This window comes from Arvicola amphibius, chromosome 7, assembly GCF_903992535.2.
Source record: "Arvicola amphibius chromosome 7, mArvAmp1.2, whole genome shotgun sequence".
NCBI classification, from domain to species: Eukaryota; Metazoa; Chordata; class Mammalia; order Rodentia; family Cricetidae; genus Arvicola; species Arvicola amphibius.
Window position 1 is genome coordinate 69,163,646 of NC_052053.1, and position 17,951 is coordinate 69,181,596.

Here is a 17,951-nt window from a genome sequence, read left to right on the forward strand (position 1 = left end):
ACTGTCTACTGTATTGGGTTCGGTACTGAAAGCCCGGTGTTTCCGGAAACCCACGTCAGTGTTAAGACACCAGAGAGACACAGTAGACTCCACCTCCCAGCAACTCCTGGTTTGGGCCAACTCCCATCCAAGCTTGCAGCACCCGGGTGACCACCGGGGGCGCTGTGGTGCGCAGGCGCAGAAGGCCCGGCAGCCGGCTCCTGGAGCCTCCGTTCCTTCCGCTTTCCCGGCTGGCCCCGCGCAGCGCCTGCGTGCTCAGTGACCTTTCCCAGACTTTTGGAAATCTGGTGTGGCCTGTGGCCTTAGTCCCGCTGAGGTGAGAGCCGGGCCGGGACCTTTTCCTGTATTCCCAACAACGGGAACTGGAGAGGGACCGGGGCGGGGTGCGGTGGGGCTGAGGTAGGTCGGGAGCGCAGGCCAGGGACTCTGCGGTCCTCGCTGACCTTGGAGCAGACCCTGCGCCGCGGACTGTGAGGAGGGTCCACGGGGTTCCCACGAGTGCGGCCGGGGAGTGCCCGGGGGTCAGTCACGCCGACTGCGAGAATGTGCTCGGCGGTCAGTTCTCCAGACCTGCAAGGGTGTTCCTGGAGTCATGCTCCCCGATTGTCCGGGAGAGGGATTGTCGCCAGTCCTTGGCATTAACAAGGGTCTGGGAGGGTGTGCTCTGAGATCATTTCTCTATACTGATAGAGGGGTTATTCCTCAAGACTTCATGGGGAGGCACCTAGAATCATCACAGAGAAGGTGTTGTCCAGGGGCTAGATTCTGGTGAAGGCCCATCTCAGGCAGCATTATGGACACATGGATGGGCCTGTGTACATAGGCTTTGGCAAAGAGGCATGCCACCATCAACTGTGAGCATCCTGTTACCTACCCAAGTTATTTAAACTAGTTACTGATGCAGCTAGAGGCCGAACCAAGAAGCATCACTCCAAAGTTACTGCCTTCTTTCCTTTATGCCACAGGTTTCTTCCAAGTTAGGCATTGGCAAGGGAGATGTTCGAAATTGTATCAAACCACATTATTAACCTTAGCCTGTCACGTGTCCTCTCTTTACAGTGTACTGCACGCTTGCTGTTACTTTAATTTTCAAAAACTTTGCAGGCATAGGCAGTCTCCGTAGAATAAAACAGTGCCAGGGTCCCCAGATCCTGAGCAAAATCCATAGGTAATCGAAGTCTTTTTCTATCCTTGTAGTTTACTTTCTCCTTTTAGGCCCTCGTGTGATAAATAGCACTTCCCTTTTGGGGGCAGGGGGCGTTGAGACAGGGTTTCTCTATCGCAGCCCTGGCTATCCTGGAACTTGCTTTGTAGACCAGGCTGGCCTAGAGCTAACTAGAGCTAAGAAAGGTTCATCTGCCTCCCCGGTGCACACGCCATTACGCTGGGCTATCAGTGAATCAGTCCCACTTTTTTTTTTTTTTAAAAAAATACTTATTTATTTATTTATTATGTATACAATATTCTGTGTGTGTGTGTGTGTCTGCCGGCCAGTGACCCACCATGTGGTTGCTGGGAATTGAACTCAGGACCTTTGGAAGAGCAGGCAATGCTCATAACCATTGAGCCATCTCTCCAGCACCCAAGTCCCACTTCTTTTTTATTTTGTTTTCTAAGACAGGGTTTCTCTGCCAGGCATGGTGGCACACACCTTTAATCCCAGCACTTGGGAGGCCGAGGCAGGGAGATCTCTGTGAGTTCAAAGCCAGTCTGGTCTCCAGAGTGAGTTCCAGGATAGGCTCCAAAGCTACAGAGAAACCCTGTCTGGGGGGGAAAAAAAAAAGAAATTTTCTATGTAGACCAGGCTGGACTTGAACTCACAGAGATACACCTGCTACAGCCTCCCAAGTCAAAGGCATGCACAACCAACACTGCCTGTTCTTGATATCAGGTCTTAACGCTTGTACTTAGCCTGCTAGAGGAAAAGAGGAATCCCTTTCAGGTCCCCCCTTAGAATCCCAGTGGCCTAGCAATTGCTGCTGTCTGTTGAGTTTTTGTAGCAATTCCTTGTTACAGGTTTGATCATTTACTGCGTGCTTACTCTTCAGTAGGTCCTAGGCTAGACCCTTTATATTTCAAGAGCTCTGTGGAGCAAGTAAAAGGTCCTTGATTGACAGAAAAACCTGACACAGGAGATTTAGGGAGTTCCTAAAGTTGAGAGCAGAGCTGGAATTTCTAACCTGCTGGTCCTTTGCAATACTTTGAGTCCTTGTCTGTCACTCAGTAGCTTGGGATTCTTTAGCTTTCCAAAGGCCACCTCCGAAGGATATCCAAGGTAGGACTATCATGTTAGAGCATCTGAATACAAATATTAGGAATTTAGGGACTGATACAGTCCAGGAGAAGATAATAGCCACACGCTATGAGTTAACTCCCTGGGCTAGCTAACCTTCAGGCCGTTCTTCAATTTAAGTTCATTCCCATAGGAGAGAGCAGGAAGCAAGACCATAGGGATAGATTGCTACAGTAACCAGGAGTATAGACCAGATTTGGTATGCTCTAATCTAGTTTGGGTCATGGGTAGTTTTGGGAGTATAGTAGTATAGGAGTATTGTCAAGCAGTAAATGGTGCTGTTTGGGGCTTTTGTTTTGTTTTGTTTTAGATTTATGTATGTGTTTTGCCTGTGTGTATGTATGTGTACTCTGTATGTGCCCTTGGAGGGTCAAAAGGCAGTGTCAGACCCCCTGAAACTGGAGTTACATTGCAGATGGTTGTAAGCCACCATGTAGGTTCTGGGACCATAACTGGCTGAGCCATCTCCACCCTTGGGAGGACATCCTTAGATTAGAATCTAAACTCAAGGACCTAGTTGGTGTGCACATGTTCCCTGGTTCACAATAACATTCTGTATAACAGGTACTTTCGAAACGGTGCCAGTGTTGTGTGCATTCTACATATACTAACTCACTTACGATCATAGCAGCCCCTTCGGGTAGAACTGTTTTACTGTCCCTGTCAGACAAGTGAGACATCTAAATTAGTGGTTTGTGTCTGGCAGCCACATTCGTCCCTGATCTTCAAGTTCATTATGAGTGCTTCTGCCAAAGTCACTTCTCCAGATGGCCTGGCTCTTCCTTGTTTCCTCCCCAGCACATGTCCCCTTCTCTTCTGCTGAGTCAGTATGGTCCACATCTCAGTAATTCAAGGGCAGCCACTGGCCTTTACCTAGACTGAACTTCTGACAGGTCTGTACTATAGGATTAATAAACAGTTGTGGAAAGCCAGAGAACGCTGAGAGGTAGAACTCTCTGCAGTAGTGGTGCAGAGCAGGCCTTCAAGGTAAGGGGTTTCCAGGTCAAACGAGAAGGGCTCAGAGCTGGATGTTCCTGGCGCTCTTGGAGTCATCGGATGTCTCACAACCACCAGTTGAGAATGAGAGAGTATCCGGTTTGGAATCTGTGGTAAATTGTAAAGAAATAGGAAACATTACTTTGAGAGCGATCATATTTGGCTCATCCTGTATTGTTCTGTATTCATCCATCAATCTCAGCACTGAGCAACTGGAGGTGAAAGTGTGCCACTTTACCAGGCCTGGGTATTGTTCCCACAGAAATGAGCATGCCTAACCCTGGTTGTTTTTTTGTTTGGTTCGGTTTGGTTTGGTTTGGTTTTTTCCCCCACCAATTTGGAACACTAATAATGCTGAAAGGAGTGTTTCCACCCAAAGGTCAAAAAAGTGGCGTGTGATTTGGGGCTAGCATTAGTGGCAGATAGGCTTAAGGGGAGCCTGCTGGAGGGGTTTCAGTTCAGAGAGCTCCACAGAGCCTGTGGGCTAGAACACTGTCAGGTGAAATAATGAAAGTATCCTGCCAATTGGGTATGCGCTAGCAGTAATCTTAATGTTTGTTCTTTTCCAGATGCTTCAAAGCCTTATTAAGAATGTCTGGGTCCCCATGAAACCCTACTATACCCAGGTTTACCAGGAAATTTGGGTAGGAATGGGGTTGATGACCTTCATCCTTTATAAAATCAGGAGTGCTGGTAGGTTTATGTTTTTATGTAATTCTTCAAAGTTGGCAGGGGTGGTGTTTCAGATAAAAAAAAAAAATATTTGGTATTGGTTGTTTACTCTTAAGCTCTTTACTCTTTGGTCTTTAGGGGGACCTGCCACTCAACTCTTTCTTATAAGCCCAGCCTTAGCTTGGATTGTTTCTAGGTAGCTTTATCTCATCATCTTTTGCCTCTGGGCTTTTTCCTTTCTCCATTTTTTTATATCTTACTTTCGATCTTACTCCAAAGCTGGGTGGCTGGCCCCTAGTGTCTTCCTCTCCTTGTTCTATTGCTCCTTCCTCTGCCCACATTTCTTCTAATGATACTTTACCTGCCAGCCCTGCCTATTCTTTCTCCTGCCTCGCTATTGGCCGTTCAGCTCTCTATTAAACCATCAGGTGTTTTAGGCAGAGAATCACAGCTTCACAGAGTTAAATGCAGCATAAACAAAAATAACACACCTTAAAATAATTTCCTACAATAAAAAAATCACAATTAGGGAACTATGACTTTTAAAAATATTTCTATCCTGCTGGACGGTGGTGGCGCACACCTTTAATCCCAGCACTCGGGAGGCAGAGGCAGGTGGATCTCTTGAGTTCGAGGCCAGCCTGGTCTACAAGAGCTAGTTCCAGGACAGGCTCCAAAGCAACTGAGAAATCCTGTCTCAAAAAAAAAAAAAAAAACCATAAACAAACAAACAAAAAAATTATCCTATGCATGTAGATAAACATGATGTGTGTGGGGTACAGTTGTCATAGCATGTGTACAGAGGGATGCAGTTGGTTCTCCCCTTCACCTGTATGTGGGTCCCAGGGATTGAACTCGGGTCACTCCAGGCTTGTGCAGCAAGCGCCTTTACCTGCTGAGCCATCTGGCTGGTCCAGAACTATGATCTTGGATACCCATCAACAAATGAATGAATAAAAAAAATATGGAGCCGGGCGGTGGTGGCGCACGCCTTTAATCCCAGCACTCGGGAGGCAGAGGCAGGCGGATCTCTGTGAGTTCGAGGCCAGCCTGGTCTACAAGAGCTAGTTCCAGGACAGGCTCTAAAAAAGCTGCAGAGAAACCTTGTCTCGAAAAACCAAAAAAAAAAAAAAAAAAAAAAAAAAAAAAATATGGAATAAAGTAGCTGAAATAGCCCTTGTTGGGAGAGCTTAGACTAAAAAAAAAAAAAAAAAAAAAAAAAAAAAAAAAAAAAAGGTAATAGAAAAGAAAAGTGGAATTTTAGTCAGCTATAAAAGAAAAAATGTTATTTGCAAGAAAATGAATAGAAGTGAAGATTGTCCTGCTAATGACATGTCAGACTCAGAAAGACATCTTCTCGCACATCTTCTCGCAGTCTGCTTACGCATGAACACTTGCCATGAAAGTAAAAAGGGGCTGTTGTGTGCAGGAGACGGCTGAGGGCAGAGGAGAGCAAGTGAGGGCAGAGGGAAGAGAGGGAACAGGACATGAGTGGCTGTGTACGTGCTGTCTTGAGACCTCCTACTTTGTATGCCAGTTTTCCAACTTTGGATAAAGAAATGACTATGACACGCAGCCATTACTGTTTCTGAAAGCATGCTGTATGCTTTACCTAACGTGTGAAGCCTGCAGTCACATTGATTTTTGACAATTATTGACGGGGCACTTTTGTAGGGCATTGGTGTAACTGACTTTCTCTTCTGTTTTAGATAAAAGAAGTAAAGCTTTGAAAGGTAAGAGTTCTGCTTCTTGGATGGTTGTGGATTGAATAAGGCCACCATAGCTTTTCAAAACAAGTTTTATGAGTCCTGAATTGAAACAGATGCCTGGTTCCGCAATTCTATAAGATACTGTGGAAATACTAAAGATCAAGACATTAGCAGTTAAATGTTACAGTGAGCACCCTTTGGGCCAAGTAACGCTTCTGGCAGTGACAGAGAGAGCGGGTAGCTAACGCCACCAGTAGGAAGACACAGGTTAGCTGGTTACCATGCTACTGAAGCTCCCGTTTTATTTGGAGGAAAGTATGTGATAAGTTTGTGCCCTGGCACTGACACTGTGGTCATCTGAGACTTACACGAACCCAGGACTGATTTCCTGAGCTTCTGCACGGGAGACCTTCCTCTGCTCCCGAGAGTGGACTGCAGCATCAGCATTGCTTGCACAGGTGTGGAACTGTGCTGCGTGTGTCATATAGAAGTGGCTCCCACCCCCATTCTGGGTGGGGTTTTATTTATTATGTTTACAGTGTTCTGTCTGCATGTCAGAAGAGGGCATTAGATCCTATTGTAAGTGGTTGTGAGCCCCCATGTGGTTGCTGGGAATTGAACTCGGGACTTCTGGAAAAGCAGCCAGTGAGTGCTCTTATCCTCCCAGCTGCTCTGCAGCCCCCTAGGTGAGAGTTTTGTTTTGTTGATTGGATTAGGGCAGGGAATTTTTTTTGTTTTTGAGGCAAGATCTCACTGTCAGCTTAGCTGATCTGGAATTTACTATGTAAACCAGGCTAGGCCTTGAAATTAGATATCCTCTTGCCTCTGCCTCCCAAGTGTTGGGATTAATGGTATGTACACCATACCCTGCCCCCATTCTGTTTTGTAGCATTGAAGGTGAATTGTCTAACTTGATACTTTAAACAGTAAATTATATTCTGTTCTTGCTTCTAAACTGAATCACTTTGTTCCTCTCCTTGGAAGGCTCAAGTTCTGCACCTGCCCATGGTCATCACTAACCGCTCACCGAGTCCACTCAAGATGAATCCTGTCGGCTAAACTTAAGCAAGTGTGTTAGATGGGAACATGAAACATCGCTGTACACTTCCCTAAGTACCATTTACAACGTGGCATCAATAAATGTGTCTGAGTAGCACCCTTCCTGTGGATACTACTCTCTGCTTCCCCTGAATAATTCCTCCATCACAACCTCTGAGCCACCTTCCTTAGGAAACCTGAAGATGAGAAGCAATGTGTGCTCCCATAGAGACTGGTCACTAGTGTCTAGATACAAACTCCAACTCCAATATTCTATAATTATTCGTTAAATGGTTTTGCCTCTGCCTATCTGACTTCTCTGATCTTGGTTTCATATTTTGGGAAAGAAGATGTTAATTATTTTAAGAGCTAACTTGGAAATGTTTTATAAGGGTCAATAAGAAGATAAAGGGGAACAACGTTAACTTGTGAAGTGGTGAAGTAAGAGGGCATGGACAAGCGTGGTGGCGCACACCACTAATCCCGGACAGAGCAGCGAGGACATAAGTTCTGAGCTCACAGCTAGCCTGAGCTACTGAAACCTGTCTCAAAATAAACTATTTAAAAGACAGGTGGAAGGAGCTGGAAGCTGGGATGGTCCACATCAAGCAGCTTAAATACTTACTGATTCTGGCGCCAGAAGATCCAACACCCTCTTTGGGTATCTGTATACATATAACATGCATACATGCTCATTGATAAAACGTGTTAATGGAAAGAAGGCTGGTACAATGGCTCAGCATGTAGAGGTGCTTGTCCCCTGATAACTTGAGTTTGAGCCACAGGGCCTTTGTAGCGAAAGGAGAAAGCCACCTCTTTCTCAGTGACCTCCACCTGTGCATGAACACCTGTTTGATTTTTGTGGGAGTTCATCCTCGGAGCACATGGTCGGCATGAGCTCTGGGGCAAAATTACGTCCGAGTAATCAATCAGAGGAAAGTAAGCAATAAAATAAGCCAATGGGGACCTGTGTGTGGATACGGTCTTATAACCCAGTGTTTGGGAAGGTGAGACAGGACCACAAGTTCTAAAATGGCCTTGGCTTTCTCTTTGAGCCATCAACCAGCTCCCAGATTATGACACAGAGATTTATTATGAATGCTCAGCCTAGCTTAGGCTTGGTTTTGGCTAGCTCTTTTAAATTAGCCTGTTTCTCTTTATCTACATTTAACCTTGGGGCTTTTTAAGTTTCTTTCCTTCTGAAGTATATCTTTCACTGCCCCTTGTGTCTGGCCTGTGGGGCTGCCAGGCTTCTTGCTCTGGGTGTCTTCCTCATTCTCTCTTCCCACTCTGGCGCCTCCCTGCTTATTCTCCCTGCATGCCAGCCTTGCCAGTCCCTCTTCTGCCTAACTCATGGCCGTTAAGCTCTATTAGACCAATCGGGTGCCTTAAGCAGGCAGAGTGGAACACACAACACACCTTTACATAGTTAAACAGATGAGCATAAATAAAAGTAACACACCTGTACACAGTTACAGTAATAGTCGGCAGCATAAACAAATGTTACATGTCTTTGCCTAGTTAAAATAATATTCCACAACAGCCAGGCATGATGCCTTATACCTGTGATCTCAGCTCTTGAGAAGTTGAGGCAAGAGAATAAAAAGTTCTGAGTGAGGCTAGATGGGCTACAGGATCGATGACAGAGATGGTGGTGCATACCTCTAAATCCGTAGCTCCTATCTTAGGGCTAGTTACTGTTGCTGTAATGAAACACCATGACCGAAAGCAACTTGGGAAGGAAAGGGTTTGACTTACGTTCTGAGTCACAGTCCATTGAGGGGAGCCAAGGCAGGGACTAAAACCAAATGAGAACAGGAATCTGGAGGCAGGAGCTGATGCAGAGGCCATGGAGGGATGCTGCTTACTGGCTTGCTCAACCCACATTAAAGCACCTTGGGACCACCAGCCAAGTCACGGGTTGAGCCTTGCTACATGAGTCGCTAAGAAGATGCCCTACAGGCTGCCTACAGAAGGAGGCATTTTTCTCAACTGAGGTTCACTCCTCTTAGATGACTAGCTTCTGGCAAGTTGAGAAAATAGCCACCACAGCTGTGGAGACAGATCTCGAGTAAGTCAACCAGAATTTCATGGTGAGACTGACTTGAAACAGGAAAGATGGTAGTCTGCACCAGCTTTTCTCAGTTGTGCATTGAAATCAACTAAAGGCTGTAGGCATGGACTCCTTCCATGTGTCTCCTTCCACTAGTCTGGGAAAGAGCTCGACAAGTTACTGTTTCTAGGTTCCCAAGATATGCTTGATGCCCAAGACCAGGTCTTAGAAATGGCCAGTCCACTAAGGACAGGCTTGGCAGTGGCTGCTGTTCGTGAACACAAGCTTAGGCAGTTCGGGCTATCAAGTGCCAGGCCGGAAGGACATAGGGAGGCTGAGTCTGCCGACAGCTGGTTGCACCTGCCTCAGAATTGCTCCCCACACAGGTTGGACAGTTGCTCTTCCCAGTTACTAAGTAGTGTTCCTGCAGTTCTGGAGATCAGAACTGGTCGGTTCTCCATGTGGGCTGCTGTGACCTGTGCCTCTGATCTCAGCACTCATGCGGCAGAGGCAGGAAGATTACATGTTGGAAACTAGCCCTGTTTATACAGCGAGAGCATGGTTTTATTTATTTTTGGTTTTTCAAGACAGGGTTTCTCTGTAGCTTTGTAGTCTCTTCTGGAACTAGCTCTTGTAGACAGGCTGGTCTCATACTCACAGAGATGCACCTAATTCTGCCTCCCGAGTGCTGGGATTAAAGGCATGCGCCACCACCACCCGGCAAGATCATGGTTTTAAAAATGAATAACGGCAATAAAAAAGAAAACCTGTCTGTAAGTGTCCGTGCTACTACGTGTGCTACCTGTAGCATACTGCCTGCACTATGAATGGCCCACCAGTCTCCGGCAAGGGCCTGGAGATTTAAACACAGAGACACGGGTCATCCTTGAATTCCCCAAGAATGCCCCCTTTATTGTGTTCCAGGGCAGCATATAAAGGGATCCGTAACTGATAGTCACGTCCCAGCCAAAACCACCAGAAACCACTCCCCTGCCATCAGGAACTCCTAAGGGTCTCGTGCTCAGAGCAGCTGCAAGCACAGGAAAACAAGTTGTTTTGCTCAGAGCAGTTGCAAGCATAAGTTGTTTACAGGAAATTCAGGGTCTGGGGGTCCACAGCCCCCAATACCTGTCCAGACCCCACTTGCTATCTGTAAGCCGAGAGAATACTTTCTGAACCCACCAGGATTTTGGAAACAGCAAGTCTTGTACTGAAAGTGACCTGTAGGTGGAGCCAAAATCTGGGCAAACAGTGGTCACCCTAGTGGCCTTGTGGGCTGAGAGCTCGCTGACAACTGTGCTGTCACTCTACTGGGCTCTGGGGAGCAGTAGGCAGGTTCGTTTGATTCGATGTTTTTGAGGAGGTCTCACTGTAAACCAGAATGGTCTGGCATTCACTATGTATCGTAGGGGGCTTCAAATTCAATGACAGTCCTTCTGCCTCAGCCTCCTGAGCACTGGGGTTACAGATGTGAGCCATGACAGTTACTGTTCTTATGTCTGATCTAACATCAAACCAGGCATTTACAGTAGAATTCCGAGGGGTTTTATTTTATTGGTTTGGGTGTTGGTCTTTGGTTTGGTCTTGTTATCATTATTTTATTTAGTTAAGCTCGTTTGAACTACTTTGAGACAGGGTCTCACTGTGTAGCCCATGCTGGCCTCAAATTCATTATTCTGCCCCAACTTCTCAAGATCTAGGATAGTAGGAATGCATTTGCATTTTTAAAATACTTAATTTTTAGTGTGTATGTATTTGAGTATATGTCATGTGTGTTCAGGTGCCCTCAGGGCAGAAGAGGGCATAGAACTGGACTTGGAAGCATGGATGGCAGTTGTGAGCTACTCAGTGTGAGTCCTGGAACCTCTAAAGAAGCAGTAAGCACTCGTCTGAGCTGTCTCCTCACCCCACATTCTGGATTTCTGCTAAGTTTAACTGTACAGAATGGCAGTCAAGTAGAACCATCGTCAAGTGTGATGTGCATCTGTAGCCCCAACCAGTTGCTTGAGAGACTTCGCAAGAAGATCCTTGCTGGTCTGAGGCCAGCCTGAGCAATCCTTCCAGACCTATCTTTATTTGTTTACTTAGTTCATTTTCTAGCTCCTGCTAAGACAGAACAAGGAATATTAGTGATCATATAAAAGTTCCTCCATGATGACAAGGGAGTGAGACTGGGTCTTCATACTTCACAGGCCAGGCCATGCACAAGAATGGCCTAGCTTAGCAGTAGAGGTCCAGGGATAAGGGCTTTTCTGCTGACAGGGCAGAAACTTTAATTTGTACTTCAGGCCTAAGCAGTCTAGAGGCAACAAGTCTCAGAGTTGAACCCCCAGCCAACACTGCTGATTAACCCAAACTCCACAGAATGTGAGAAAATAAAATAACTGCTAGGAGGGCTAGAGATTGAAACAGAAACTGCGAGCCTTGCATAAAAACTATATAAGCAAATAAAGATACCATAGAGCTAGGTAGAGCAGCGCACACCTTTCATCTCAGCACTGGAGAGGCAGAGGCGAGCAAATCTGTGAGTCTGAGGACAGCCTCATCTAAGTATTAAGTTCTAGGGCAGTCAGGGCTACACAGTGAGACCCTGTTTCAAAAAAGAAAAAGAAAAGAAGAACAATAGAAAATGTGTTGGCAGACTATTCACCTGTCTATATGAGGTCCTAGATCCAGTCCCTAGCACTGGGAAGAAAGGGGCACTGGAAAAAGAAAAGGTACAGCCAGGAGATGGTAGCACAGGCCTTTAATCCCAGCACTCGGAAGGCAGAGGCAGATGAATCTCTGAATATGACTTGCCATGTGGGAATCTCCGTCCGATGGCCCACCCTAGAGCCCTGGATGCCTTCGGAATGGAGAGGACAGAATCAGAGGACTGGAGGACCCTCATCTACACAGAGGTTTCACTAGTCCCTTCCCACTCACCTGTCGTCAGGTGACCTGATAGCCCCAAACCAAGGCTTGGGAACATCATGATGGACTACTGGTGTCCTCAAGTATCCAGGAGACTGGCAGGAGGCCACCATCTCTCCGCCCACAAAGGGACTGCTGTGGGGACAGTAAGGAGCCACACAGAGACACCACCTGTCCCGACAGGCTCAGGTTCTTAGAGCCACAATGGATTCTCTCTGCTATAGAAATGCAGGCTTTTTTTCTCTTTTGAAAGGGGAGAGAGTGAGAGCTTGTTTTTCTGTTCCTGCCCCAGCCTTGTAGCCAAATGGCTATTCTACTGAAACCGGCACCAGAGATCCTCCATGCATCTACCCAGGCAGCCAGAGTGGCTCTGAAGCTCACCCCATCTGCAGAGGCACCGCTGCCTCTCAACCTGTGTGGTTTGCCTGCATCCATCACCTAGAAGGGCTCCCCAGGACCACTGCACAGCTTGTGCCAGCTTGTGGGCACTTGAGGCTTCTCCCCGTTCCACACAGAGGACCTGCCCCTCCAGCCACAGGATCCCACAGAGAAGAGAGGGTTGTTTCCTTCACATTGCCTTTAAGCCGTTTGCGGATCCAATCCAATCAGTGTTGCCCTGCGGAGCTCAGTAGCAGCCCACCCCGCCCCCCCCCCTCCCGCTCTCCATGTTTGTCCTGGGGCAAAAGGGCAGACCTACTTCATCAGCCTGAGAGGGCCTAGCACCTCCAAAAGATGGAGGAAGAGGAATGGAGACTGAACCTGGCATGGGCTTTTGAGACCTCAAAGCCCACCCCCCTGTGGCATACCTCCTCCAACAAGACCACCCCTCCTAACCCAGTTCTTCTGAGAAGCAAACTTCAAATAGATGAGCCTGGGGGGGGGGGGCATTCTTATTCAAACCACTCTGTCTTCCTCCATCTTTTGGCTAAGATACAAGCTCTTAGGAACTGCTCCAGTACCATGTCTGCCTGCTACCATACCCCTCAGCATCATGGTCATGAGCTCACCCTCTGAAACTGTAAGCAAGCCCCCAATCAAATACTTTCTTCTAAAGGTTATCTTGGTCATGGTATCTCTTTACATGGGCAAGCAGAGAATAACTCTGTTGCTCTGGGGCTTCTAATTGGCTCCCTTGCACACCTCTTTCTAGTGTCTGTCCTCTGCTGCCCTCCTGGGCATGCCCATATAGGCTGGCATCATGCAGAGGCCTCCATGACACCCACAAGACATTTTCCCATGTTGGCCTCCTGCAAAGTGATTCCCTCCTCTCTCTCTGGTCCCAGTACCTGCACAGGGTCAAGTCAATAGCCTCGCTCGTCTTTTTGTGTCAGGCTATGGGTATCTAGCAAGCCATGAACAAACTGCTCTGGGGTAGTGGTGTCCCATGGTCCTATCAGAGCCAGAGGCAGGGAGAGAGATGCCTTCCTTTCCTCCCTGTGGGTCCCTTCACCATCTCAGTCCAACATCCTCGTCTAGATTTTTAAAGGTTGACATGTAAATCTTTCTGAGGTGCCTGTTCATTTAATTTTGTAGTGTCTGAGATGGAACCCGTAGCCTGTATGTGTGGGGCAAGGACTCTGCGAGTAATTGCCACCCCTCACCCCCATGTGGTTTTATTTAATCTCTAAAGATGGACAGATAATGCGTGCCAGCCATTGACCCTGATCTAGAAGTCCATGGTGGCAATAGCTAATGATGGGGGTGCAGCTTGGGGCATGGGCGTCCATGGCATTGGACAGCCTGTCCCCACCCAAAACCCATGCTTACTGATTTCTCCCAAAGTAGCTGATGTGGGTGCAGGGTGAATGGACAGACAGGTTTCTTGCCTGGGCAGAATAAGCATGCCCTTTGCTGGGCCTCCATTTCCCTCACCTTCTCCCCGGCCTCTTGGGGAAGACTGACTGCAGTAGCCGCTGTGTCTGGTTCTCAGGGTCCTGGTCTCAGGCGGTAGCTGCTCCTGAGTCACTGACAGAGTGGCTGGTCATCAACTGAGCGGCCATGGCCATCCCTTGCCACCAGGAAATTAGTTCAGAATTCAACAGCCAGTATCCAATTGCCTGTTAAATAGTAACTTACACCCCTATTACATTTGAGCCTGGGAGTAAATATCCAGGGGAAGTGTTTATTCTGTGGATGAACAAAGCATCCTTTGTCCCCAGGCTGCACCAACACCAGGCTCTTGTTTGACAGGATCCAGCCGGCTGAGTCCTAAGGAATGCTTAGCCCCGCGGCCTTGCAGTTAACCATTGCAGATGGGATCATCCCACCAGCTTTTTCTCTCACTGGAGTGGGGGTTGATCACATCATCAAGGAGACAGAGAGGTGTTTCTCTCTCCCTGCCACGTCCCTATGGTGGGGGGGTAACACAGTGGAGGTGGGGGCAACCCCAGGGGGATTCATCCCCACGTAGCAGCAGCTGTTTCTCTTTATCTGGAAGGAATCTGGAGGAAAGACACTGGTGACCCTTAAGTAGGCCCAGGTAAGCCCATCTCTTCCACCTCCCCTGGGGTCTCTCCACATCCCAGAGCTCATCCCTGGCTGCTGGCTGCTTCTCCAAGTCTCTGAGAGAACTCTGGCCAAGCACACCTATTCTGGGCCCCAGCCTAGAGTTCAATTCCTGGAGTGAATCTGGTCCACATTGCCAGCAGAAAGCCCCTCGGGTAGCTTCAAAGGGAGGCTACATAGAGGATACAGAAGAGAAGACGGGCTACCAGCTGATAACTGACGGCCACACGATGGCTCTTTACAAGTTCTCTCCCTTCTCTGGGCTCAGCAGTGCTTGACTTCTTCCCAAAGCACAGGGTTTCAAACACTCCCTCAAAGGTTGCTGCAAAGGCTGAGAAGGCTGCTTGTAAGATCTGATTGGAGCTGAGGCTGTGCAGATAGGGATGCAGGCCCAGACTGTAAGAAAGACCCAGCATCACTCCTTGACTATGCAGACAGGGATGCAGGCCCAGACTGTAAGAAAGACACACCAGTGTTCCTTCCTCTGGGACTGAGGACTGACCCAGGCAGCAGCGCATGCAGCAGAACTCAGGGTCTTTGTCACACTAAGAAGCCTTTGGGGTCACTGGAAAAATCTCAGTGGTTAAGAGCACTTGTTCTTGCAGAGGACCCAGGTTCAGTTCCCAGAAACCACATGGCAGCTCACAACCATCCATAATTTCAGTCCAGAAGGATCAGACTTCTGATCTCTGCAGGCATCACATACATGGGAGCAAAACACTCCTGTGGATAAAGTAAATATTCTTTAATTTTTTTTAAATGAAGCTTTGAGAGATGCTTATTTATCCATGTTCATTTCCGTTCTAGTCACTGTAGCTGGGAAGTGGAGTCAGCCTAGATATCTAACAGATACATGGATAACGAAAAATATGGTCATATGCACAGTGCTATGTTATTCAGCCAAAGAAAAGGGAACTTATAAAATTTGCAGGAAAAATGAATGGACTGAAAAAAACCATTATATTAAGTGAGATAACCCAAGCTCAAAAGGACAAATACCACATGTTCTTGCTTATATGTAGAACCTAAGTTCTAATTTATTTTTGTTTTTTTGAGACAGAGTTTCTCTGTGTAGCCCCCCCCCAACCCCCAGGCTGTCCTGAAACTTGCTCTGTAGACCAGGCTGGCCTTGAATTCACAGAGATCCACCTGCCTCTGCCTCCCAAGTGCTGGGATTAAAGGCATGTGCACCACACTGCCCAGACCAACTTCTAATTTTTATGGACAAGTGTTTCCAGGAAGCTCGAAGGGGGTTAGTTATAGGGGGTAGATGGTAGAATCATGTGATATGAAAATAATAAAAGAATGGAAATTCTGGGGAAAGGTTTGAGTGAAGATTGGGGAGATGATGGTGGTGGAAGGGGGAGTCAACCAAAACTAAGGATGTATTAAAAATAATAAAACTGGGCTGGAGAGATGGCTTAGCAGTTAAGAGTATTGCCTGCTCTTCCAAAGGTCCTGAGTTCAATTCCCAGCAACCACATGGTGGCTCACAACCATCTGTAATGAGATCTGGTGTCCTTTTCTGGCCTGCAGACAGAATACTGAGAATACTATATACATAATAAATAAATAAATCTAAAAAAAGAAACCCTGTCTCAAAAAAAACAATAAAACAACAAACAAAATTTAAAAAAATAATAAAACCTCTTTGTAAATTAATTAAAAATAAGGTGGGAGCCAGACATAGTGGTGCAGGTCTTTAATTGCATGGCAGTGCACCCAAGAGGCAAAGGACAGGCAGATCTCTGTGACTTGAAGTCATCCTCATCTACACAGCAAATTCCAGGTCAACCGAAGTTATGTTGTGAGACCCTGCCTCAATACAAAAATAGATAGATAGATAGATAGATAGATAGATAGATAGATAGATAGATAGATAGATAGATGATAGATAGATAGATAGATAGATGTAGATAGATGATAGATAGATAGATAGATAGATAGATAGATAGATAGATAGATAGATAGATAGATAGATAGATAGATAGATAGAATAAGATATGAAGTAGGAGTGGCAGTGCGGGATAGATCACTTAATGACTAAGAGTGAGTACTTTTGTTCTAGACCTCAGTTTGATTCCCTGCATCCACATCAGACAGCTGTGAGCTACCTGTAATTCCAGCTCCAGGGGATCTGACACCTTCAGGCCTTTTAAAGAACATGGCATATACATATATACATGAGTAAACACCAAAATGATAGAAAAGGGAAAGAAGAGTGACTAGCTAATCAGGTGGCTGTGTCACACGCCTTTAATTCTAGCACTTGGGAGGCAGAGGCAGACGGAGCTCTAGGAGTTCAAGGCCAGCCTGGTCTACACAATGAGTTCCAGGACAGCTAGGGCTACACAGAGAAACCATGTGGCTCCCTGGGTCACCTCAACAAGCACACAGCTAACATGCTAACACAGCAAACAGGTCCACATCCTCAGTTGCCGCTGCTGCAGCTACTCCTGCTATTTCCCACTATCAATGCACGGAAGAGTCTAACATACCCAGCAACATCTTAATGCATAGCCACGAGCTACCATGAAATGGCCCATTGTTCACATATGAAGGCAGAGAAACCTCTGGCTTCCATGCCGGCATGGAAGCAAAAGCAAACATTGGGTGGACAGCTGTTGCCTCTTTTTCAAGTCACATACCCTGCTGTTGCTGGCAAAACCACAGCCATGTTGGAGGCTGGTAACTCAGACCCCCTTCGTGTGGTTCACTCTCCAGGCTCTTTGCTCTAGGCTGATGGAACTGTGGCTGTGCTGCAAGCCCACCCAGCTGAACAGCTGCCAGGATCACAGCTAACAGAGCACAGAGCTCCAACTCTTTAAAATGGATCGTGAGCCTTTAAGATCATGCATGCTTCACCAAAGGAAAATGTCTAAACATTTAAAAGGGTTAATATTGTGAAAAATACAAAATAAAAAAGGAAAATAAATCTCGAGTCTTATTTATGTACTGAGCAAGTGCCAGATCTAGTGAACAATGCTGACCCTAAATTACTGGATTTAAAACAACCGACGGTTGGGGAGATGGCCTGGCAGGTAAGGGCGCCCGCTGCCAAGTCTGACAACCTGAGATTGAGCCTTAGGGTTCACAAGGTGGAAGAAGAGAGCCAGTCCCCAAAAGTCGTGCTCTGAGCTCCACTCCAGGACATTGGCATGAAAATAAAATCATACATACAAATAGTGAAATATAGTAGCAAATTAATGTTTTGCAGACCCTGGGAAGAAGAATTTTTAGCAAAATATAAAATGAAAGCATCCTTCTCTTTAGTCATAAAATTCTTTGCCATGAAATGACTTAGGCTGTCAGTTCTCTTTTAAGTAATAGAATTGACAGCTGAGAGAGGAAGTGTAATTTGGATTGTAAAATTCTTGCTTTAACAAAAATTTCTTAAATAGTGAAGAAAAGAACTTTGTGGAATTACAGCTAGCCTGGTCAGCTGAGTGGCAGACCAGGGTTAAAAGGAACCCTAGACCAACCTCAGAGCTCTGAGGGAGGGGACACCCCTTCTCGGAGATCCACCAGTGTGTGAATGTCTGAAGGAGAGAGGAGGTTGGGCCTGCTGGCATCGGTACCCTTACCCATTGAGCACCTGTGGTTTTGTGGTCTCCAGTAACACTGAAACAAGGTAGTCACATGGGGATTGTCCTGGGGAACCAGCCAAGGGCATTGTCCAGTTCTGGGAATGGCTTTAGCCTGGGTCAGCCAAACACCAGGAATGGAGACAAGTCAGCTGAGGGAGGCACATTTCAGGAAACTGAAGTGAGAC

The 17,951-nt window shown here is 46.8% G+C and overlaps 1 protein-coding gene across 1 annotated transcript; it reads left to right on the forward strand.

The window, feature by feature from the left end:
• Nucleotides 1–167: 167 nt before the first annotated feature.
• Atp5mj (ATP synthase membrane subunit j) lies at nt 168–6,826 on the forward strand. The gene is made up of 4 exons (XM_038338209.2): nt 168–316; nt 3,859–3,982; nt 5,671–5,694; nt 6,655–6,826. Exons 2-4 carry the CDS (start codon nt 3,859–3,861, stop codon nt 6,687–6,689), a joined length of 183 nt encoding a protein of 60 aa, XP_038194137.1. The 5' UTR covers nt 168–316; the 3' UTR covers nt 6,690–6,826.
• Nucleotides 6,827–17,951: the final 11,125 nt, after the last annotated feature.

Bases quoted from the DNA above. Each gene is read 5' to 3' on its own strand.
- Atp5mj (XM_038338209.2), top strand. From the start codon at position 3,859: ATGCTTCAAAGCCTTATTAAGAATGTCTGGGTCCCCATGAAACCCTAC. The intron at 3,983-5,670 runs GTAGGTTTATGT...CTTCTGTTTTAG, and splicing joins TTATAAAATCAGGAGTGCTG to ATAAAAGAAGTAAAGCTTTG. The intron at 5,695-6,654 runs GTAAGAGTTCTG...TCTCCTTGGAAG, and splicing joins AAGAAGTAAAGCTTTGAAAG to GCTCAAGTTCTGCACCTGCC.